This window comes from Pristiophorus japonicus, chromosome 3, assembly GCF_044704955.1.
Source record: "Pristiophorus japonicus isolate sPriJap1 chromosome 3, sPriJap1.hap1, whole genome shotgun sequence".
Taxonomy (NCBI): domain Eukaryota; kingdom Metazoa; phylum Chordata; class Chondrichthyes; family Pristiophoridae; genus Pristiophorus; species Pristiophorus japonicus.
Genome location: NC_091979.1, coordinates 164882309 through 164906900, shown reverse-complemented (window position 1 = coordinate 164906900; position 24592 = coordinate 164882309). Strand labels below are relative to the sequence as shown.

General features: G+C 46.5%; 1 protein-coding gene across 1 annotated transcript in view; it reads left to right on the top strand.

Moving 5' to 3' along the window:
• The window catches only part of LOC139254645 (parathyroid hormone 2 receptor-like), a 176352-nt gene that overhangs the window by 109166 nt on the left and 42594 nt on the right, over positions 1 to 24592 (top strand). Inside the window, exon 10 of the mRNA XM_070873770.1 lies at positions 22362 to 22456. Coding sequence (XP_070729871.1) covers positions 22362 to 22456 — 95 coding nt within the window. The remainder of the gene's footprint in view (positions 1 to 22361; positions 22457 to 24592) is intronic.

Here is a 24592-nt window from a genome sequence, read left to right as displayed (position 1 = left end):
TGGAAAATGACCCATTTATCTCGACTCTCTGTTTTCTGTTAGTTAACCAATCCTCCATCAATATTACCCCCAACCCTGTGAGCTTTTATCTTGTGCAGTAACCTCTTATGTGGCACCTTATCGAATGCCTTCTGGAAATCCAAATACACCACATCCACTGGTTCCCCCTTATCCACCCTGCTCATTATATCCTCAAAGAGCTCCAACAAATTTGTCAAACACGATTTCCCTTTCATAAAATCATGTTGACTCTGCTTGATTGAATCATGCTTTTCTAAATGTCCCATTACTGCTTCCTTAATAATGGACTTCAGCAATTTCCCAATGACAGATGTTAGGCTAACTGGTCTATAGTTTTCTGCTTTTTGTTTGCCTCCTTTTTTAAATAGGGGCATTACATTTGTAGTTTTCCAATCCGCTGGGACCACCCCAGAATCCAGGGAATTTTGGTAGATTACAACCAATACATCCACTATCTCTGCTGTCACTTCTCCTAAGACCCTAGGATGTAAGCCATCAGGTCCAGGGGACTTGTCTGCCTTTAGACCCATTATTTTACCTAGTATTATTTTATAGTGATAGTATTAAATTCCTCCCTCCCTTTAGCCCCTTGATTATTCACTATTGGGATGTTTTTAGTGTCTTCTACCGTGAAGACCAAAATATTTGTTCAATGTCTCTGCCATTTCCCTGCTCTCCATTAATTCCCCATTCTCATCCGCCAGGGGACCAACATTTACTTTAGCCACTCTTTTCCTATTTATGTATCTGTAGAAACTCTTACTATCTGTTTTTATATTTCATGCTAGTTTACTTTCATAATCTATCTTCCCTCTCGTAATCATTTTTTTAGTCGTCTCTGCTGGCTTTAAACAATTTTAATCCTCTGGCCTCCCACTAGTATTGGCCACATTGCATGCCGTTTGATAACCTCCCTTATTTCCTTAGTTACCCACGGACGGTTATCCCTTCTTTTATAATCTTTCCTTCTCATTTTTGTTGCGAGTTATGAAATAGCTCCTTAAATGTCTGCCACTGCTCATCAATCGTCCCATATTTTAGTCTATTTTCCCAGTATACTTTAGCCAACTCTGCCCTCATAACTTTGTAGTGCTCATCAATCGTCCCATATTTTAGTCTATTTTCCCAGTATACTTTAGCCAACTCTGCCCTCATAACTTTGTAGTCTCCTTTATTTAAGCTTATGTCCCTGGTTTGAGAACCAACTTCTTCTCCCTCCAAACTGAATTTGAAATTCAACCATATTATGGTCACTCATTCCTCGAGGATCTTTTACTGTGAGATTATTTATTAATCCTGCCTCATTACACAGTACTAGATCTAAGATAGCCTGCTCCCTGGTTGGTTCCGCAACGTACTGTTCAAGGAAACTATCCCAGATACACTTTATGAACTCCTCCTCAAGGCTACCTGGCCAATTTGCTTTGTCTAATCAATATGAAGGTTAAAATCACCCATGATTATTGCTGTTCCTTTTTTACAAGCCTCCATTATTTCTTGATTTATAATCCGTCCAACAGAATAGCTACTGTTAGGGGGCCTATAGACTACGCCCACCAGCGACTTTTTCCCTATATTATTCCTTATCCCCACCCAAACCGATTCAACATCTTGATCCTCTGAGCCAATATCGTTTCTCACTAACGCACTGAGCCCATCCTTTATTAACAGAGCTACCCCACCTCCTTTTCCTTTCTGTCTGTCCTTTTGAATTGTCAAATACCCCTGAATATTTAGTTCCCAGTCCTGGTCACCTTCAACCATGTCCCTGTGATGGCTATCAGATCATACCCATTTATATCTATTTGTGCCGTCAACTCATCTATTTCATTAGGAATGCTACGTGCATTTAGACAAAGAGCTTTTAAATTTGTTTTTTTACACTTTTTCCCTGTTTGTTTCCTCTGTCCTTCAAACTCAGTTTCTATATTTTTGCTTTCTAATTCCATCTTTACTCCCCTCCCTACTGAATCTATTCTTAGGTTCCCATCCCCTAGCTAAGCTAGTTTAAATCCTCCCCAACAGCACTAGCAACCCCCCCCATGAGGATATTGGTCCCGGCTCTGTTGAGGTGCAACCCGTCTGGCTTGTACTGGTCCCACCTCCCCCAGAAGTGGTCCCAATGCCTCAGGATACTAAAGCCCTCCCTCCTGCACCATCTCTCCAGCCACGCATTCAACTGCTCTATCCTCCTATTTCTGTACTCACTAGCTCGTGGCACCGGGAGTAATCCGGAGGTTACTAGCTTTGAGGTCCTGCTTTTTAATCTCTCTCCTAACTCCCTATACTCTGCCTGCAGGATCGCATCCCTCTTTCTACCTATGTCATTGGTTCCGATATGGACCATGACCTCTGGCTGTTCACCATCTCCCCCCTAAATGCCCTTCAGCCGCTTGGTGATATCCTTGATCCTGGCACCAGGGAAGCAACATACCATCCTGGAGTTATGTCTGCGGCCTCAGAAACGCCTGTCTGCTCCCGTGACTATTGAATCCCCTACCACTATAGCTCGTCCATTCTTCTTCCTCCCCCACTGTGCAGCTGAGCCAACTGTGGTGCCGTGGATTTGGCTCTGGCTGCACTCCCCAGAGGCACCATCGTCCTCACTGGTATTCAGAACAGAGAACTGGTTGGAGAGCAAGATGGACTCAGGACTCCTGCACTACCTGCCGAGTCCTGTTCTTTTGTCCGGCGGTCACCCACTCCCTCTCTACCTGCACACTATTAAGCTGCAGGGCGACCACCTCTAGAAACGTGCTATCCACGTAGCTCCCAGTCTCGCGGATACACCGCAGTGACTCCAGTCTCCAAAACGTGAAGCTCGAGTTGGTGCAGTTGGAGACACCTCCTGCACATATGGTCGTCCTGGCTGTGCAAAGCATCCAGGACTTCCCACATGCCACAGGATGTGCAATCCATTGGACTGAGCTGCCCTGCCATTCCTCTAGTTAGACTCTGAACTATCGGAATATACTTTTCAAGAATAACCTCCCTGCTCTTGTATTCTATGCCTCGGTTAATAAAGACAAGTATTCCGTATGCCTTGTTAACCACCTTATCTACCTGGCCAGCTACCTTCAGGGAATCTATGGACCTGCACTCCAAGGTCCCTTTGTTCCTCTACAGTCTCCACGTCCTACCATTTAATGTGTATTCACTTGCCTTTTTCGCCCTCCCCAAATGCATTACCTCACACTCCTCAGGATTGAATTCCATTTTCCACTGTTCTGCCCACTTGACCAGTTCATTGATATCTTCCTGCAGTCTACAGCTTTCTTCTTCATTATCAACCATACGGCCAATTTTTGTATCATTGCAAACTTCTTAATCATGCCCCCCTACATTCATCTAAATCATTGATATATACCACAAAAAGCAAGGGACCTAGTACTAAGCCCTGCAGAACCCCACTGGAAACAGCCTTCAAGTCAGAAAAACACCCATCAACAATTATTCATTGTTAGCGCGAATGTTCCTTCCAAGAATCACTCGTCACTCTGGATCGGTTCCCCGCACCAAAATGGTTTATTACGCTGGCGGGGTGATGAAGCTATTGGTTCATCCAGGCACCTCTCTCCGCTGAACAAAGGATTTCATGGATTTTTATATGTTTTACAACAGTTCACTACAGTTACATCAGCCCATTTCAGCTGGACACTATCCAATCATATTGATTATAGATTACATATAGATTCAATTAGACCAATAGAATTAGTCTCTAAGCATCGGGTGGCTGCATGATTACCTCATGTGTTGCGAAGGGTTACTCATGATCTTGTGACATTGTCCAGGCCCTCCCTTATCTTACTGTCCTTGGGTGCTGTCTTTGGGTAACTTCCTTATCTTAATCCTGTTACAGGAGTTCTATTGTTCTATCATTCTACCGGGACATCTTGTTTGGGGCCTGGAAGCCTGTTGATTAGAGACATCTGCTGAGCTCATCTTTTCTGTGTATTCCTGTGTGAGGAACGGCAGTTATCAGTAACTAGGAATGTGGTCCCTTCTGCTAGCTGCATTCCCTTGGTGCTTTGCTGAATCACTGACAGCCAGCTTCATACATCTCCTGCCACCATTTTACACACAAATATTTAATTCTAACATTACACACATATTTAATTCTAACATTATGCCACAGGTGCCTTTGCTCTATGGAAACGCTTTCCAACAATCCCCCCTTTCGGTAAAGGGGCTAGTCCTAGCCCCCTGAAACTGACACTAATTTATGTTATATTATTTATGTTTTGTGTCACCTGGTACTCCCTGCATCGATGTGCTGGCCAGTCACGTGATTTCAGGAGTTCCAGTCATTTAGATCAAATTGATATCATTCGAATCGCCCCTTTCGCCTGTCACACAGATTTCCTTGCTTATCTGAGCTTTGGTGCTAAACCTCCGTTGTTGTGCATCATGTCTGCAGGACTGGCAAGCCATGACACCCTTTGTTAATGCTAGGACTAGCTGTATTCCGACCAGTATATGGAATATAATTCGAATCCGGGGTGGATGTTGAAATTCATCCCCCAGTTCCAAACCCTCCTCCACCAACTCCCATCCTGCAGCTCTGTGTCGGTGTCTTTCTCCAGTATCTCAATCTTTGTCCGCAGTTGGTGGTAGAGTTTAACAGACTGGCCAACTCTGAGTCTTAGTTCCCTTAATACTTCTGCTAAATGAGAGATAGGGGCCTGCTCTGGCTCGTCATAATCCTGCAGGTGATCATGGAGCTGATCGGTAGCGTTAATGATTTCAGTACCTCGCCGGCTAACTTGGATAATACGGGCTTGCCCTATAGTAACGGGTCGTAGGGGTATAAACAGAAGTTTGGTTGCGGGATCTGGCATTGCAAGCTATTATACTGATATGAGGGTTCCGTGGTGGAGACACAGTATCTCCCTCTGCCTCCGTACCCGGCCCGGGCAAAATGTGTGGGGGCTGGTACTATTTCCAGAACGCTTCCATCGGTTCGATTAAAACCACACTCGTCTAGTTCTCCCTGTCCCACCGGGTGGGGGCACACCGTGACCTCCCCCTCTGTTTGCACCCTGTCAGGGAGACACCGTATAGCGTGTTATCTCTACGGATAGCGGAGTCTGCGGTTAAGTAGTAACGGAGGGAGGCATTGTCCCGTACAACCCTGATTTTCTCCAGTTGATAAAGGGGAAATGGACCTGAGTCTCGTGTGACTATAGGGATCATCAAGATAATCCCAATTCCAGCAGCTTTACCCATTTGGCAGTTTGGGATCGCTGGGTATACTCTGGTTCGTCCCTTTAGAGTGCAGTTATCCAGTGTCCCCTTCAGCTTGGCTAGCTGAGCCAGATGTGGGCTGTCTATCCAGTCTGGTACCTCCCCCTTTTGGATCTGATCAAGGTTGTGTCGTATCTGTCCCACCATCCACAAACCATAAGCATGACAGAGTTGCCACTGTCGGAGCTTTCCGGCATCTTTTCTCTGTCAATTAGACGATTAATTGTTTTGGCATGTGTTTCTATTATTGAAATTCCATCTAGTTGTATCTCCATGCCTTCCCTTCCTAGGTTGGCTTGGTCTTTCTGATTCTGCTCTGCCCGCTCTAGTAGTTCCCTCATCACCCCTTTAAGTTGTTCCACCTTTTCACTCAGTCCTTGTATATCCAGAGAGTTTAGTATGTAGGTTCCGGTATTAAAACCGGTAGCAGCATCATTAACTATTCATCTCTTATTCCTATGCACCTGCTCTTGTCCTCGGAACCGACTGGCGCCCATGGCATTGGCAGCCTACTGCATTACAACCTTACTTAATACACTATATACCTTCCTTGCCTGTTCTGATCAATATTTCAGGCATACAAATGCCGGAATATTGTACGCGAATGTTCCCTCCAAGAATCACTCGTCACTCTGGGTCAGTTCCATACACCAAAACGGTTTATTACGCCGGCGAGGAGATGAAGCCACTGGTTCATCCAGGCACCTCTCTCCACTGAACAAAGGATTTCATGGATTTTTATATGTTTTCCAACAGTTCACTACAGTTACATCAGCCCATTTCAGCTGGACACTATCCAATCATATTGATTATAGATTACATATAGATTCTATTAGACCAATAGAATTGGTCTCCAAACATTCATTGGCTGTGTGATCGCTTCATGTGTTGCTAAGGGTCACTCATGGTCTTGTGACATTGTCCAGGCCCTCCCTTATCTTACTGTCCTTGGGTGCTGTCTTTGGGTAGTTTCCTTATCTTAATCCTGTTACAGGAGTACTATTGTTCTGTCATTCTACCGATACATCTTGTCTGGGGCCTGGAAGCCTGTTGATTAGAGACATCTGCTGAGCTCGTTTTTTCTGTGTATTCCTGTGTGAGGAACGACAGTTATGGTAACGAGGAATGTGATCCCTTCTGCTAGCTGCACTCCCTTGGTGCTTTGATGAATCAGTGGCAGCCATCTTCATACATCTCCTGCCACTATTTTACACACACATATTTAATTCTAACATTACACACATATTTAATTCTAACATTATGCCACAGTGCCTTTGCTCTATGGAAACTCTCGCGAACACCCTTTGCTTCCTGCCTCTGAGACAATTTTAGATCCAACTTGCCACTTTGCCCTGGATCCCATGTGGGACCTTATCAAAAGCCTTGCTAAAATCCTTATACACTACATCAAATGCACTGCCCTCATCGACCCTCCTTGTTACCTCCTCAAAAACCCAATCAAGTTAGTCAGACACGATCTTCCCTTCACAAATCCATGTTGACTGCCCTTGATTAATCCGTGTCTTTCTAAATGAAGATTTATCCTGTCCCTCAGAATTTTTTCCAATAATTTTCCTACCACCGAGCTTAGGCTGACTGGCCTATAATTATCTGTCCCTTTCTCCGTTTTTAAACAAAGGTATAATGTTAGTAGTCCTCCAAGCCTCCAGAACCACACCTGTAGCCAGAGAGGATTGGAAAATAATGGTCAGAGTCTCTGATATTTCCTCTTTTGCTTCTTTTAACAGCCTGGGAATTTATATTTATATTGCAAAATCAAGCAATTCCCTTCAAAGAATAACATTTGTAGAACATTGTTCCATTAAAGGTTAGCACTACAAGATTCAGATTGAAGCAATCTTTACACAATCTTCTTATAGAAATGTAGATAATGCTGAAACCCAGGGAGAGAGGACCTGTGGGAAGGAGGGAAAGGGACAGTGTGTATACGTGGTGTTAAATATGTATACTTGTGTTTACTCTGTTTAGACACCAGAGGGCTCATCCCCTGGCGTCCCAAGGGATCCCATAATCCCTTTGGAACACAGGTATTTAAGGAGGCTTCACAGGTTGGAGAGGCACTCTGGAGACCTGCAGTAAAAGACAAAGGTCACACTTTACTTTGAGCTCACGGTGTCCAGTCTGACTCTTTCTCCATACACAACAACTGGTGACGAGATACAGATAGCGAACCCAAAGATGCAGAGAACAGTGGGCATCCTGGAGAAATTCTCGGAGGGAGATGATTGGGAAACTTTTGTGGAGCGACTTGACCGATACTTCGTGGCCAGCGAGCTAGATGGGGAAGAGAGCGCTGCCAAACGAAGGGCGATCCTCCTCACGGTCTGTGGGGCACGAACATATGGCCTCATGAAGAATCTGCTCACTCCAGCGAAACCCACGGAGATTTGTGCACACTGGTCCGAGAACATTTGAACCCGAAGGAAAACATTCTGATGGCGAGGTACCGGTTCTACGGTTCTATTTAAGCATTTGATATTAGCATGTGATGCGTCATCATATGGCGTCGGGTGTGTATTACAACAAGCTAATGATTTCGGGAAACTGCAACTGGTTGCTTATGCATCCAGGTGTCTGTCTAAGGCTGAGAGAGCCGACAGCATTATTGAGAAAGAAACGTTAGCATGTGTCTATGGGGTAAAGAAAATGCATCAATTCCTGTTTAGGCTAAAATTCGAATTGGAAACTGACCATAAGCCACTTCTATCCCTGTTCTCCGAGAGTAAAGGGATAAATAGCAAAGCATCGGCCTGCATCCAGAAATGGGCACTCACGTCCGCATACAACTACGCCATCGGCCACAGGCCAGGCACAGAAAACTGCGCCGATGCTCTCAGTAGGCTGCCATTACCCACCACGGGGGTGGAAATGCGCAGCCCGCAGATCTAGCCATGGTTATGGAAGCATTTGAGAGTGAGCAATCACCCGTCATTGCCCAGCAGATCAAAACCTGGTCAAGCCAGGACCCCTTATTATCTCTAGTCAAAAGCTGTGTGCTTCACGGGAGTTGGTCCAATGTTCCAGTGGCAATGCAGGAAGAGATAAAGCCGTTCTAGCGGCGCAAAGATGAAATGTCTTCTGTGGGGCAATCGAGTAGTGGTCCCCAAGAAGGGCAGAGACACTTTCATCAATGACCTCCACAGTACCCATCCAGGCATCGTAATGATGAAAGCGATAGCCAGATTCCACCTGTGGTGGCCCGGTATCAATGTGGACTTAGAGTCCTGTGTTCACAGACGTAATACATGCTCGCAGTTAAGCAATGTACCCAGGGAGGTGCCGCTAAGTTTATGATCTTAGCCCTCCAAATCGTGGTCTAGGGTACACGTCGACTATGCAGGCCCGTTCTTGGGTAAAATGTTCCTTGTGGTTGTAGACTCCAAGTGGATTGAATGTCTGATAATGTCGGCTAGCAGTTCCGCGGCCACTACTAAAAGCCTGCGGGCCATGTTTGCCACACACGGCCTACCCAATGTCCTGGTGAGCGATAACGGGCCATGTTTTACCAGTGCTGAGTTCAAAGAATTCATGACCCGTAACGGGATCAAACATGTCACATTTGCCCCGTTTAAACCAGTGTCCAATGGTCAGGCAGAGAGAGCATGCAAACCATCAAGCAAGGCTTGAAGAGGGTAACTGAAGGCTCACTGCAGACTCGCCTATCACGAATCCTGCTTAGCTACCGCACGAGACCCCACTCACTGACTGGGATCCCACCTGCTGAACTGCTCGTGAAAAGAGCACTTAAGACAAGGCTCTCATTAGTTCACCCTGATCTACGTGAACAGGTAGAGAGCAGGCGACTTCAACAAAGCGCAAATGTGTCACGCGAGATTGAAATCAATGATCCTGTATTGGTGTTAAATTATGAACAAGATCCCAAGTGGCTTCCCAGCATTGTCGTGGCCAAAGAGGGGAGCAGGGTGTTTTGGATCAAACTTTCAAATGGACTCATTAACCGAAACACTTGGGACCAAATCAAACTCAGATTCACGGACTATCCTGAGCAACCCACCTTGGACCCTACCTTTTTTGATCCCCCAACATACACAACCGGCACCACGGTTGACCACGAAGCAGAACCCATCATCCACAGCAGCCCAGCAGAACCCAACACACCAGGCAGCTCAGCAAGGCCAGCTGCACAGCAGCCCAGCGAGGGCCCAATAAATGATTCAACAACACCAGCTTTCACACCGAGACGATCAACTAGGGCAAAAAGGGCCCCAGATCGACTCACATTGTAAATAGTTACACTATTTACTTTGGGGGGAGTGTTGTTATATATGTATACTTGTATTTACTCTGTACAGCCACCAGAGGGCTCATCCCCTGGAGTCCCAAGGGATCCCATAATCCCTTGGGAGTACAGGTATTTAAGGAGGCTTCACAGGTTGGAGAGGCACGCTGGAGACCTGCAATAAAAGACTAAAGTCACACTTTACTTTGAGCTCACAGTGTTCAGTCTGACTCTTTCTCCATACACAACACTAGGCCCATGCAGCAGAGCCTGGTCACAAATCGACTTGGATCCTCTTGCAATTGAACCAAGACATTGCTATGTCAAGCCCATGTGTTAGCTGGTGTGCAACGGCTACCCCACATTAAAAGAATTCACTCACAGGCATCTTCCACCCTTGAAAATGAAGTTCGGGACCTGGAACATTAGGGCCCTCATGGACAACCTCGACAGTTACAGACTGGAACGCTGTACTGCTCGCATTGCCCCGGAACTCAAACGATTCGACATAGACATCGCCGCCCTAAGCGAGACTTGGCGGGCAGGGGAAGGCCAGCTCAAGGAACAAGGTGGTGGTTACACCTTCTTCTGGAAAGGCAAACCAGAAGAAGTACGCCGTCTCCATCGGGTAGGCTTCACCATAAAAAATGAGGTAGTTGGGCGTCTTAGAGATTCCCCTGTGGGATAAACTAATGCCTCATGACCCTTCGGCTCACCCTAGCCCGGAACCAGTGCGCTACGGTTATCAGTGCATACGTCCAAACCCTGGAAGCTACAAATGAGACCAAAGAGGAATTCTACTGCAGCCTTGAACAATCCCTGTTCCGAGTCCCAACGGGCAACAAGGTGATCCTCCTTGGCGACTTTAACGGCAGAGTTGGAAAGGGCAAAGACCTCTGGGGAGGTGTGATCGGCAGAGAGTGGGTAGGGAAAACCAACTCCAACAGTAACTTCCTCGTGACGAAATGCTTAGAACATGGTCTCGTCATAACCAACATCTTGTTTCGTCAGAGAGACAATTTTAAGGCCTCATGGCAAAACCTTCGCTCGAAGCACTGGCATCTGCTAGACTATGTCATCGTCCGAGCGAGGGACCGCAAGGATGTCCGCATCGCCCGTACCATGACAGGAGCTGATGACTGCTGGACTGACCACCGCCTAATTCACTCTGTTATTTCCATCCATGTAGCCACAAAAGAGCGGTGGCAACAGAAACGTTGCCGCAGGAAAATCAATGCTGGAGCACTCAAAGACCCTGCTAAGAAAGTCTTATTCAGCCAGCGCCTCACAACCAACCTGATGACTTCCAGTGAACCGGAGACACAGAGTGTTTACAGTGCCTGGTCTGCCCTCAAAGCCTCCATAATTAGCACCTGTGAAGAGATGCTGGCTCACTCCACCAGAAAAAATCAAGACTGGTTCGATGAGAATGACCAGGAGATCCAGGAGCTTATAAGCCGCAAGAGCAAGGCAGTCTTGAACTGAACAGCACAACTGAAAGCAGCTCTATAGACGCCTGAAGGCCAAGATCCAACATAAAACTCGCGACCTAAAGAACAGATGGTGGGTGGAAAAAGCGCAGGAGAACCAGCAAATAGCTGACGACCACGACATGTGTGGATTCTTTAGCGCAGCCCAGAACACCCAAGGTCCTACCCCACTGAGGGCCAGGAACGGAGAGGTACTCATTAAGGACAGAGAGGCAGTCAGTGCCCGCTGGAAGGAGCACGTCGAAGATCTCCTTAACCGAGACTCTGTCTTCGATGTGAATGTCCTCGATTCCATCCCGCAGCATGCTACCCGCCACCACCTCAGCAAAACCCCAGTCTGGCATGAGATTGAAAAGTCCAACCGACAACTGAAGAACAACAAGGCCTCCAGAGCAGATGGAATCCCAGCCAAAGTACTAAAACATGGCAAAGAAGTACTATTGGCGTGAACCTATGAACTAATTTCTCTTATTTGGAAGGAGGAGAACATGCTAGAGGATCTCAAACACTGTATCGTGACCATCTTTAAGAAAGGTGACAAATCTGATTGCGGTAATCACAGAGGAGTTTCCCTGCTGTCTGCCACAGGGAAAGTCATCGCAAGAATCCTCCTCAATCTCCTTTTCCCAGTGGCCGAAGAGCTCCTCCCAGAGTTGCAATGTGAATTCCAGCCACTAAGGGGCACAATGGACATGATCTTCACCACGCGTCAAATCCAAGAAAAATGCAGGGAGTAGCATCAACATCTGTACATGGCATTCTTTGACCTCACAAAGGCCTTCGACACTGTCAACCATGAGGGATTATGGAGTGTCCTTCTCAAATTCGGCTGCCCTCTATTTGTCACCATAAACCACCTGCTTCACGATGATGTGCAAGCCGTGATCCTGGCCAACGGATCCACCACAGACCCAATACATGTGCGGACCAGGATCAAGCAAGGCTGTGTCATTGCACCAATGCTCTTCTCGATCTTCCTTGCTGCAATGCTCCATCTCACCCTCAGTAAGCTTCCCGCTGGAGTGGAGCTAATCTACAGAACAAACGAGAAATTGTTCAACCTCCGTTGTCTCCAGTCCAGATCCAAGGTCGTCCCATCCTCTGTCATTGAATTACAGTATGAAGACAATGCTTGCGTCTGCACACACTCGGAGGTCGAACTCTAAACCATCGTCAACACCTTCACTGATGCATACGAGAGTATGTGACTTATATCAAACATCCGTAAGACAAAGGTACTCTACCAACCTGCCCTGCAACACAATACTGCCCCCCTGATTATCAAGATCTATGATGAGGCCTTGGACAACATGGACCATTTTCCATTCCTTGGGAGCCGACTGTCAACAAGGGCAGATATTGATGACGAAGTTCAACATTGCCTTCAATGTTCCAGTGAAGCCTTCAGTCGCCTGAGCAAGAGAGTGTTTGAAGACCAGGATCTCAAACCCGGCACCAAGCTCATGGTCTACAGAGCAGTAGTGATACCCGCCCTCCGATATGCTTCAGAGACATGGACTATGTACAGCAGGCACCTCAAAACATTGGAGAAGTATCACCAACACTGTCTCCGCAAGATTCTGCAAATCCGTTGGCAGGATAGGTGCACCAACATCAGTGTTCTCGCTCAAGCCAACATCCCCAGCATCGAAGCATTGACCACTTGATCAGCTCCGATAGATGGATCACATTGTCCGCATGCCCAAAACTAGATTTCCAAAACAAGCGCCCTGCTCAGAACTCTGACACGACAAGCGAATCCCAGGTGGACAGAGGAAGCACTTCAAGGACACCCTCAAAACTTCCTTGAAAAAGTGCAACATCCCCACCGACACGTGGGAATCTCTGGCCCAAGACCATTTGGAGAAGAAGCAGCTGGGAAGGCGCCGAACACTTCGAGTCTCTTCGCCAGGACATGCGGAAGCCAAGCGCAAACAGCGGAAGGAGCGCACAACAACCGGAGCACCCCACCCACCAGTCCTTTCAACCACCACCTGCCTCACCTGTGACAGAAACTGTAGATCCTGCATTTGTCTCATCAGTCACCTGAGAACTCATATTAGTGTGGAAGCAAGCCATCCTTGACTCCGAGGGACTGCCTAAGAAGAAGGACAATGCTTTGTGTATCATGAAACAAGAACCATCTGGTCTCCTCTGGTTTAACACTATACTATGCAGTCGAGTCCAAAATGGTTCATTGTTAGGATTTCCTGATAAGGAGTGTACTGAAATATAACGCTCTTTGGAGCAAACTGTGTAATAAAGATGTAAAAGATCAAGGATCCTTATTACAGGAGAAAGAGAATGTCATCATCATCATTATCATCATAGGCAGTCCCTCGGAATCGAGGAAGACTTGCTTCCACTCTTGAAGTGAGTTCTTTGGTGGCTGAACAGTCCAATACAAGAGCCACAGACTCTGTTACAGGTGGGACAGATAGGCGTTGAGGGAAGGGATGGGTGAAACTGGTTTGCCGCAAGCTCTTTCTGCTGCCTGCGTTTGATTTCTGCATGCTCTCGGCGTTGAGACTCGAGGTGCTCAGTGCCCTCTCGGATGCACTTCCTCCACTTAGGGCGGACTTGGGCCAGGGGCTCCCAGGTGTCAGTGGTGTCGCACTTCATCAGGGAGGCTTTGAGGGTGTCCTTGTAGCGTTTCCGCTGCCCACCTTTGGCTCGTTTACCATGAAGGAGTAGAGCACTTGCTTTGGGGGTCTCGTGTTTGGCATGTGAACTATGTGGCCTGCCCAGCGGAGCTGATCAAGTGTGGTCAGTGCTTCAATGATGGGGATGTTGGCCTGGACGAGGACGCTAATGTTGGTGCGTCTATCCTCCCAAGGGATTTTGTAGGATCTTGCGGAGACATCATTAGTGGTATTTTTCCAGTGACTTGAGGTATCTACTGTACATGGTCCATGACTCTGAGCCATACAGGAGGGCAGGTATTACTACAGCCCTGTAGACCATGAGCTTGGTGGCAGTTTTGAGGGGCTGGTCTTCAAACACTCTTTTCCTCAGGTGGCCGAAGGCTGCACTGGCGCACTGGAGGCGATGTTGGATCTCGTCATTGATGCCTCCTTTTATTGATAGGAGGCTCCCGAGATATGAGAAGCGGTCTACGGTGTCCAGGGCTGCACCGTGGATCTTGATGACTGGGGGGCAATGCTGTGCTGTGAGGACAGGCTGGTGAAGGACCTTTGTCTTACGGGTGTTTAGCGCAAGGCCCATGCTTTCGTATGCCTCAGTAAATACGTCGACTTTGTCCTGGAGTTCAGCCTCTGTATGTGCACAGACACAGGCGTTGTCTGCATACTGTAGCTCGACGACAGAGGTCGGGGTGGTTTTGGATCTGGCCTGGAGATGGCGCAGGTTGAACAGGTTCCCACTGGTTCTGTGGTTTAGTTCCACTCCAGCGGGGAACTTGTTGACTGTGAGATGGAGCATGGCGGCGAGAAAGATTGAGAAGAGGGTTGGGGTATGACGCAGCCCTGTTTGACCCCAGTCCGGATGTGGATTGGGTCTGTGATGGATCCATTGGTAAAGATCATGGCCTGCATGTTGTTGTGGAGCAGGCGGAGGATGGTGACGAACTTTGGGGAGTATCCAAAACGGAGGAGGACGCTCCATAGACCCTCGCGGTTGACAGTGTCAAAGGCTTTTGTAAGGTCGAAGAAGGCCATGTATAAGGACTGGCGCTGTTCCCTGCATTTTTCCTGCAGCTGTCACGCTGCAAAAATCATGTCCGTTGTGCCGCGTAGGGGATGAAATCCGCACTGTGACTCCGGGAGGAGCTCCTCGGCTACGGGAAGAAGACGGTTGAGGAGAACTCTAGCGACGACTTTCCCAGTGGCTGATAACAGGGAGATTCCTCTGTAGGTGCCGCAGTCGGACTTGTCCCCTTTTTTAAAGTTGATCATGATTACTGCATCTCTGAGATCCCCCGGCATGCTAGGGGATTGTTAAGGTTTCCTGATAAGGAGTGTACTGAAATATAATGCTCTTTGGAGCAAAATATGTAAGAAAGATGTAAAAGGTCAAGGATCCTTATTACAGGAGAAAGAGAATGTACCTGTGTATCTGATGAAGAAAGAACAAAATAATTGAACACTTATTAGGTATGAACATTATTTTCAGCAGGTTTTCTTTAGTTGAATTTAAACCTCTATTGTGCTATAATAAGAGTTTCAAATGTTCATTGCCAAATACCTCCATTCATATCACATGTCTTGATTATCTAACACAGTTTTCTGGCACTTACAGCTTAGCTACCTTAACCACCACAGAACTGTGATGAGCTGTTATTTTGCATTGTCCCATACAAAATAATGGAATGATTTTTGTTAAGAATTGCTTTTGATTTCTGAACTATGCTGCAAGATGAAGTGTAAGTGAGTTGCTCATTGTAAGAAATCTAAGAACATAAGAACATAGAACATAAGACCATAAGAAATAGTAGCAGGAGTAGGCCATATGGCCCCTCGAGACTGCTCCGCCATTCAATAAGATCATGGCTGATCTGATCATGGGCTCAGCTCCACTTTCCTGCCTGCTCCCCATCACCTATGACTCCCTTATCGCTCAAAAATCTGTCTATCTCCATCTTAAATATATTCAATGACCCAGCCTCCTCAGCTCTCTGGGGCAGAGAATTCCATCGATTTACAACCCTCTGAGAGAATAAATTTCTCTTCATCTCACTTTTAAATGGGTGGCACCTTATTCTAAGACTATGTCCCCTAGTTTTAGTTTCCCCTATGAGTGGAACTACCCTCTCTGCTTCTACCTTGTCGAGCCCCCTCATCATCTTATGTTTCAATAAGATCACTTCTCATTCTTCTGAACTTCAGTGTGTATAGACCCAACCTATTCAACCTATCTTCATAAGTCGACACCCTCATCTCCAGAATCAACCTAGTGAACCTTCTCTGAACAGCCTCCAAAGCAAGTACATCCCTCCTTTAAATACGGAGAAGAAAACTGTACGCCATACTCCAGATATGGCCTCACCAATACCCTGTACAGTTGTAGCAGGACTTTTCTGCTTTTATACTCTATCCCCCTTACAATAAAGGCCAACATTCCATTTGCCTTCCTGATTACTTGCTGTATCTGCATACTAACTGTTGTGTGTGGAGAAAGAGTGAGACTGAACACTGTGAGCTTGAAGTAAAGTGTGACCTTAGTCTTTTATTGCAGGTCTCCAGAGTGCCTCTCCAATCTGTGAAGCCTCCTTAAATACCTGTGCTCCAAAGGGATTATGGGATCCCTTGGGACTCCAGGGGATGAGCCCTCTGGTGGCTGTGTGTAAATACGAGTATACATATATAACAAAACTACCCCCCCAAAGTCAATAGTGTAACTATTTACAATATGATCCGATCTGGGGCCCTTCTTGCCCCGGTTGATTGTCTCGGTGTGAAAACTGGTGCTGTTGAATCATTTGTTGAGCCCTCGCTGGGCTGCTGTGCAGCTGGCCTTGCTGGGCTGCCTGGTGTGTTGGGCTCTGCTGGGCTGCTGTGGATAATGGGTTCTGCTTCGTGGTCAACCGTGGTGCCGGTTGCCATTGGTGTGTATGTTGGGGGATCAAAAAAGGTAGGGTCCAAGGTGGGTTGCTCAGGATAGTCCGTGAATCTGAGTTTGATTTGGTCCAAGTGTTTCCGGTGAATGAGTCCATTTGAAAGTTTGACCCGAAACACCCTACTCCCCTCTTTGGCCACAACAGTGCTGGGAAGCCACTTGGGACCTTGTCAATAATTTAATACAAATACAGGATCATTGATTTCAATCTCACGTGACACATTTGTGCTTTCATGGTATGCACTTTGTTGAAGCCGCCTTCTCTCTACCTGTTCATGTAGATCAGGGTGAATGAACGACAGTCTTGTCTTAAGTGCTCTTTTCATGAGCAGTTCAGCAGGTGGGATCCCAGTCAGTGAGTGGGGCCTCATGCGGTAGCTAAGCAGGACTTGGGATAGGCGAGTCTGCAGTGAGCCTTCAGTTACCCTCTTCAAGCCTTGCTTGATGGTTTGCACTGCTCTCTCTGCCTGACCATTGGATGCTGGTTTAAACGGGGCAGATATGACATTTTTGATCCTGTTACGGGTCATGAATTCTTTGAACTCAGCACTGGTAAAATATGGCACACCAGGACATCGGGTAGGCCGTGTGTGGCAAACATGACCCGCAGGCTTTAAGTAGTGACCGCGAACGTGCTAGCCGACATTATCTCACATTCAATCCACTTGGAGTACACGTCTATAACCACAAGGAACATTTTACACAATAACGGGCCTGCATAGCCGACGTGTACCCTAGACCACGGTTTGGAGGGCCAAGACCATAAACTTAGCGGCACCTTCCTGGGTGCATTCCTTAACTGCGAGCATGTATTACATCTGTGAACGCAGGACTCTAAGTCCGCCTCGATACTGGGCCACCACACGTGGGATCTGGCTATCGCTTTCATCATTACGATGCCTGGATGGGTACTGTGGAGGTCAATGATGAAGGTGTCTCTGCCCTTCTTGGGGACCACTACTCGATTGCCCCACAGAAGGCAGTCTGCCTCTATAGACATTTCATCTTTGCGTCGCTGTAATGGCTTTATCTCTTCCAGCATTTCCACTGGGACACTGGACCAGCTCCAGTGAAGCACACAGCTTTTGACTAGAGATAATAAGGGGTCCTTGCTTGTCCAGGTTTTGATCTGCCGGGCAGTGACGGGTGATTGCTCACTCTCAAATGCTTCCATAACCATGGCTAGATCTGCGGGCTGCGCCATTTCCACCCCCGTGGTGGGCAATGGCAGCCTACTGAGAGCATCGGCGCAGTTTTCTGTGCCTGGCCTGTAGAGGATGGCGTAGTTGTATGCGAACAACGTGAGCGCCCATCTCTGGATGCAGGTCAATGCGTTGCTATTTGTCCCTTTACTCTTGGAGAACAGGGATATAAGTGGCTTATGGTCAGTTTCCAATTCGAATTTTAGCCCAAACAGGTATTGATGCATTTTCTTTACCCCATAGACACACGCTAATGCTTCTTACTCAATCATGCTGTAGGCTCTCTCAACCTTAGACAGACACCTGGATGCATAAGCAACTGGTTGCAGTTTCCTGAAATCATTGGCTTGTTGCAATACACACCCGACGCCATATGACGACGCATCACATGCTAGTGGATCATACAACACAAGTAATTTGTTTGAGCATAACAATTTTCTCGCTTTTACAAAGGCTTTTTCTTGGCTTTTGCCCCAAACCCATTCGTCCCCTTTTCGTAGTAAGACATGCAGTGGTTCTAGCAGTGTGCTGAGACCCGGTAAGAAGTTACCAATATAGTTCAGGAGTCCCAGAAATGACTGCAGCTCCATAACGTTCTGTGACCTCGGTGTGTTCTTAATTGCTTCCGTCTTGGCGTTGGTGGACCTGATGCCATCCGCTGCAATCCTCCTTCCCAGGAACTTCACTTCAGGCGCCAGGAAAACGCACTTTGAGCATTTTAACCTGAGCCCCACGCGGTTGCGTCAACTAAGAACCTCCTCCAGTTTCTGCAGATGCTCGACTGTGTTCCGACCTGTGACCAAGATGTTGTCCTGGAAGACTACGGTGTGCAGGACTGACTTCAGTAAGCTTTCCATGTTTCTCTGGAATATCGCCGCCTCCGATCGGATTCCAAACGGGCATCTGTTATAAACAAAAAGACCTTTGTGCTTGTTGATGCAGATGAGGGTCTTCGATGATTCCTCCAGTTCCTGCGTCATGTGGTCTGAAGTCAGATTCAGCTTCGTGAATGTCTTTCCTCCCGCCAGCGTTGCAAAGAGGTTGTCAGCCTTTGGTAGTGGGTATTGGTCCTGCAGGGAGAAATGATTGATAGTTACTTTGTAATCGTCACAGATTCTGACGGTGCCATCTCCCTTGACAATAGGACTGGCCCACTCATTGAACTCGATCGGGGAAATGAAGCCCTCTTGTTGTAGGTGGTCTAGCTCGATCTCTACCCTTTTTCTCATCATTTACGGTACTGCTCTCGCCTTGTGATGGATGGGTCGTGACCCCGGAATTAGGTGGATCTGCACTTTTGCTCCTTGGAATTTCCCAATGCCTGGTTCGAACAGCGAAGGAAATTTGTTTAAGACCTGGGCACACTAAGTGTTGTCAGCGGGCGCTAGCGCTCGGACGTCATCCCAGCTCCAGCGTATCTTTCCCAGCCAGCTCCTACTGTGCAGCGTGGGACCATCGCCCGGTACCACCCAGAGTGGTAGCTTGTGCACCGCTCCACCGTAGGAGACCTTTACGGCAGCACTGCCAATTATATGAATCAGTTCTTTAGTGTAAGTTCTTAATCTCCTGCGAACTGGAGCTAAGACTGGCCTTGAGGCCTTGTTGCACCAAAACCTTTCGAAAGTCTTTTTGCCCATGATGGACTGGCTCGCGTCCGTGTCCAGCTCCATTGACACTGGGAGTCCATTTAGTTCAACATTCAGCATTATCGGGGGCAATTCGTGGTGAATGTGTGTACCCCATGTATCTCTGCCTCCTTGATCTGAGGCTCTGGTTCTTCGTGATCCTCCGTGGATCTGTCCTCCTCTGCAACATGATGGTTTGCAGGTTTAACAGGTTTTGCAGCTCGCCTGCACACTCATTGGAGGTGTCCCATCGTTCCACAGCCCTTGCAAACGTACCCTTTGAATCGGCATGAATGGAAACGATGATCACCCTGCAGCGCCAACAAGGTGTTAATGGCTTTGCATTCATCACCTTTGAAGGTGGACTCTGAGACATCTGTGGACGTGGAGCTGGAGGTATGTGTGACCTGCCCTGTACGTTATGATTCGAAAACAACATCACTTTGTTCACAGTACTTGTAGCAGCACTTGTGTGCTGAGAGATTTGCCTAGTATTGTCACTGGTGGCAATGAATGCTTGGGCTATCGCTATGGCCTTACTCAAGGTTGGGGTCTTTACAGTCAAAAGTTTGTGAAGTATGGTTTCGTGGCCAATGCCAATTACGAAAAAGTCTCTGAGCATGTGCTTCAAATGTCCTTCAAATTCACAATGTCTTGCAAGGCGTCTTAGCTCGGCAACATAACTTGTCACTTCCTGGCCTTCAGACCTTTTGTAGGTGTAGAGCCGATACCTCACCATCAGAACGCTTTCCTTCAGGTTCAAATGCTCTCGGACCAGTGTGCACAAATCGTCGTATGATTTCTCCGTGGGTTTCGCTGGAGTGAGCAGATTCTTCATGAGGCCATATGTTCGTGCCCCACAGACCCGTGAGGAGGATCGCCCTTCAGTTGGCAGCGTTCTCTTCCCCATCTAGCTCGTTGGCCACGAAGTATCGGTCGAGTCGCTCCATAAAAGTTTCCCAATCATCTCCCTCTGAGAATTTCTCCAGGATGCCCACTGTTCTCTGCAACTTTGGGTTCGCTATCTGTATCTCGTCGCCAGTTGTTGTGTATGGAGAAAGAGTCAGACTGAACACTGAGCTCAAAGTAAATTGTGACCTTCGACTTTTATTGCAGGTCTCCAGAGTGCCTCTCCAACCTGTGAAGCCTCCTTAAATACCTGTGCTTCCCAAGAGATTATGGAATTCTTTGGGACTCCAGTGGATGAGCCCTCTAGTGCTGTACAGTGTAAACACAAGTATACATATATAACACTAACTTTTTGTGTTTCATGCACATCATAGGCAGTCCCTCGGAATCGAGGAAGACTTGCTTCCACTCTTAAAATGTGTTCTTAAGTGGCTGAACAGTCCAATACGAGAACCACAGACTCTGTCACAGGTGGGACAGATAGCCGTTGAGGGAATGGGTGGGTGGGACTGGTTTGCCACACGCTCATTCCGCTGCCTGCACATGATTTCTGCATGTTCTCGGCGATGAGACTCGAAGTGCTCAGCGCCCTCCCGGATGCACTTCCTCCACTTAGGGCGGTCTTTGGCCAGGGACTCCCAGGTGTCAGTGGGGATGTTGCACTTTATCAGGGAGGCTTTGAGGGTGTCCTTGTAACGTTTCCTCTGTCCACCTTTGGATCGTTTGCCATGAAGTCTCGTGTCTGGCATGTGGACAATGTGGCCTGCCCAGCGGAGCTGATCAAGTGTGGTCAGTGCTTCAATGCTGGGGATGTTGGCCTGGTTGAGGACGCTAATGTTGGTGTGTCTGTCCTCCCAGGGGATTTGTAGGATCTTGCGCAGACATCGTTGGTGGTATTTCTCCAGCGACTTGAGGTGTCTACTGTACATGGTCCATGTTTCTGAGCCATACAGGAGGGCGAGTATTACTGCAGTCCTGTAGACCATGAGCTTGGTGGCAGTTTTGAGGGGCTGGTCTTCAAACATTCTTTTTCCTCAGGCGGCCGAAGGCTGCACTGATGCACTGGAGGCGGTGTTGAATCTCGTCGTCAATGTCTGCTCTAATTGATAGAAGGCTCCCGAGGTACAAGTCATGCACAAGGATCCCCAGGGCTCTCTGTACTGCAACACTTTGAAATTTTTCTCTATTTAAATTATAATTTGCTTTTCTATTTTTCTGCCAAAGTGGATAACCTCACATTTTCCCACATTATACTCCATCTGCCAAATTTTTGCTCACTCACTTAGCCTGTCTATATCCCTTTGCAGATTTTTGTGTTTTCCTCACAATTTGCTTTCCCACCTATCTTTGTATCATCAGCAAACTTGACTACATTACACTCGGTCCTTTCATCCAAGTCATTAATATAGATTGTAAATAGCTGAGGAGATAGCACCGATTCTCATAATTACTGGCAATAGTTCTGTGAAGTTCTGTCTTACATTGCTGCCTGTAACAATGCACACTAATTTAGCTGTAATTAGATAGCAAAAGATAATTGGCATCAATCAATGCACAAAGACAAAGGCTTTTTAACAAAAACAACTTGCATTTGTATAGTGCCTTTAACATCGTAAAACATCCAAAGCACTTCACAGGAGCATTTTCAAACAAAATTTGACACCAAACCACATAAGGAGTTATTAGGGCAGATGATTAAATGCTTGGTCAAAGAGTAGGTTTAAAGGAACGTCTTAAAGGAAGAAAGAGAGGTTGAGAGGAGGAGAGGTTTAGGGAAGGAATTCCAGAGCTTATGGCCTCGACAGCTGAAGGCATAGCCACCAAGGGTGAAATGATTAAAATCGGGGATGTGCAAGAGGCCACAATTGGAGGAGTGCAGATATCTCGGAGGGTTGTAGGGCTGGATAGAGAATTGGCTGGAACTCCTGTTCCTAATTCTTATGTCCTTATGGAGGAGCCCTTAACTACACAACAAGGATGGATGGTTACAGTGTGAAAGGAAAATAATGATTCATTTCTGTCTTGTGTTTTTCAGGTAAATTTTATCTTGTTTGTAAATATTGTTCGGGTTCTGGCTAACAAGCTTCGTGAGACAAATGCTGGGCGATATGATGCAAGGAAGCAATACAGGTAACAATGGATAATGTGATGTGGTGGCAAAATATTGTTAAATTTGCATGAAAGATGGTCGGTTTCTGTCTATCATATAATCATAGAATAGTACAGCACAGAAGGAGGCATTCAGCTCTCTCAAAGAACAATCTATTTAGTCCCACTCCCCTGTTCTTTCCCCATATCCCTGCATTTTTTTTCCTTCAACGATTGAACCAATTCCCTTTTGAAGGCTACTATTGAATCTGTATCCGCCATCCTATCAGACAGTGCCTTCCAAATCCTAATCACTCGTTGCGTAAAAAAGTTTTCTCTCATATCGCCTCTAGTTCTTTTGCCAATTTATTACTTTTAAGGTCCTGCTTTTTAACTTCCTCTCTATCTCCTTAAACTCTGTCTGCAGGATCTCAACCCTCTTCCTCCCTGCCATTGGTTCTGACATGAATCACAACTTCTGGCTCTTCCCCTTCCACAGAATGTTCTGCAGCCACTCTGTGATGTCCCTTACCCTGGCACTAGGGAGACAACATACCAAATGGATTCATGTCAGCGGTAGCAGAACTGCCTGTCTGTCCCCCTGACGATTGAGTCCCCAATTACTACAGCGTTCTTACACTTTGCTGTATTCTCACCCCAGCACCATGCAGTCCTTTGCCTAATGGTGCTTGGCTCGGGACTACACTCCTTTGAGGTATCGTCACCAACATTCCCGCTAAGCTGCACGGCCACACAGTTGACTGGAGGTCCTGCGCAGGCCACTTACCGGCTTTTGAATGGGAGATTTCACGCACGCGCAAAATTTTGAATGGGCTGCACAACCTGCTAAAAGTACCGCATACCCCCCAAAATATTAGGGGAGACATTGGGCATCACCCTCACTGGTATTCAATGATGTCTAATGTTGAACTATGAGGTATTGTCATTTTCTAGTTATATTATTTTCAACATTAACATTTATTAGACAAATGAATATCATTAACATTCAATTATAAGTGATCCATTAATGTTAGGTATATTTAATGGCGTGGAGTAATTATCCTTGTAAGATTTCTAAATCTCTGGCATTAAATTTGATAGTTGACACAATTCTTCTAAAACAATTGGAGCAGTTTATTTAAAAAACACACACACACACACACACACATATGCACATCCACCTTAGTTACAACAGATACAATGAGGTTATAATAAAGAGTGATATATGTTACTTCCCTTTGGCTGGCTGGTTCAGGAGAGAGAGAAAAGTCTTTAGCTGAGTTCTTTAAAAGCCATTACCCCTCCGAAAGCCTCACGATTCGACCTTGGTTTCAGGGCAGTTCGTTATTGGCTCTCCTCACACATGTGTGTGTCTGGCCTGGCTCAGCCATCTCTTGATTAATTTAAATGGCTTTCCCATACACACAACCCATGCGGCAACTCTGTGGGCTTCCATTTTATTTCGTTCAAAACTCAGCCCATGCTGGCAACCTGTGGGCTTTCATTTTGTTTCAACACAAACAGGCCTTTCCGTATAACCTACACTTTTAACATTTATACATACACAGAATCAATTTTAATCATTAATAAACACTTTTATTCTTACATCTTGTAGCAGTCATGTGAAGTGATAATGTGTTTTGGAACACCCAGTTTGTACTAAATAAGTCACATCGGTGAAAGGAGCTGAATCAGCACCCCTATTATCTATAATATATTTAAAATCTTACATCTGCATGCACTTCCTCTGTCAATTTCACCATTATAAATGCCTATATCTACTTTTCTAAATGAAGTTATGCATGTAAATTTGCCATAGTGTAATTACACCCTCCTGCCCTCTAACCTCACTTTATCTTACTTGATCTTGACTTACCATGTGAAACTCAGTTCTATTTACAAAGCAAGGGTACAATTCAGACCTTTGAGGAGTGGTAGGGATGCAGGTTCAACCCTCTGATAGCACTCCAAGATCAACAGTTCATCAGGGAAGGTTTAATTGAAGAGCAATCACAAACAGGTAAAGAAACAGGTAAAGATCAGCCATGATCTTATTGAATGGTGGAGCAGGCAGGAGGGACCAAATGGTCTAGTACTGATCCTATTTCTTATGTTTCTTATGTTTCTTAATCTACAGTAGTTAAGGAGCAGTATTGATAGAGGAAAGGGAGCAGGTAG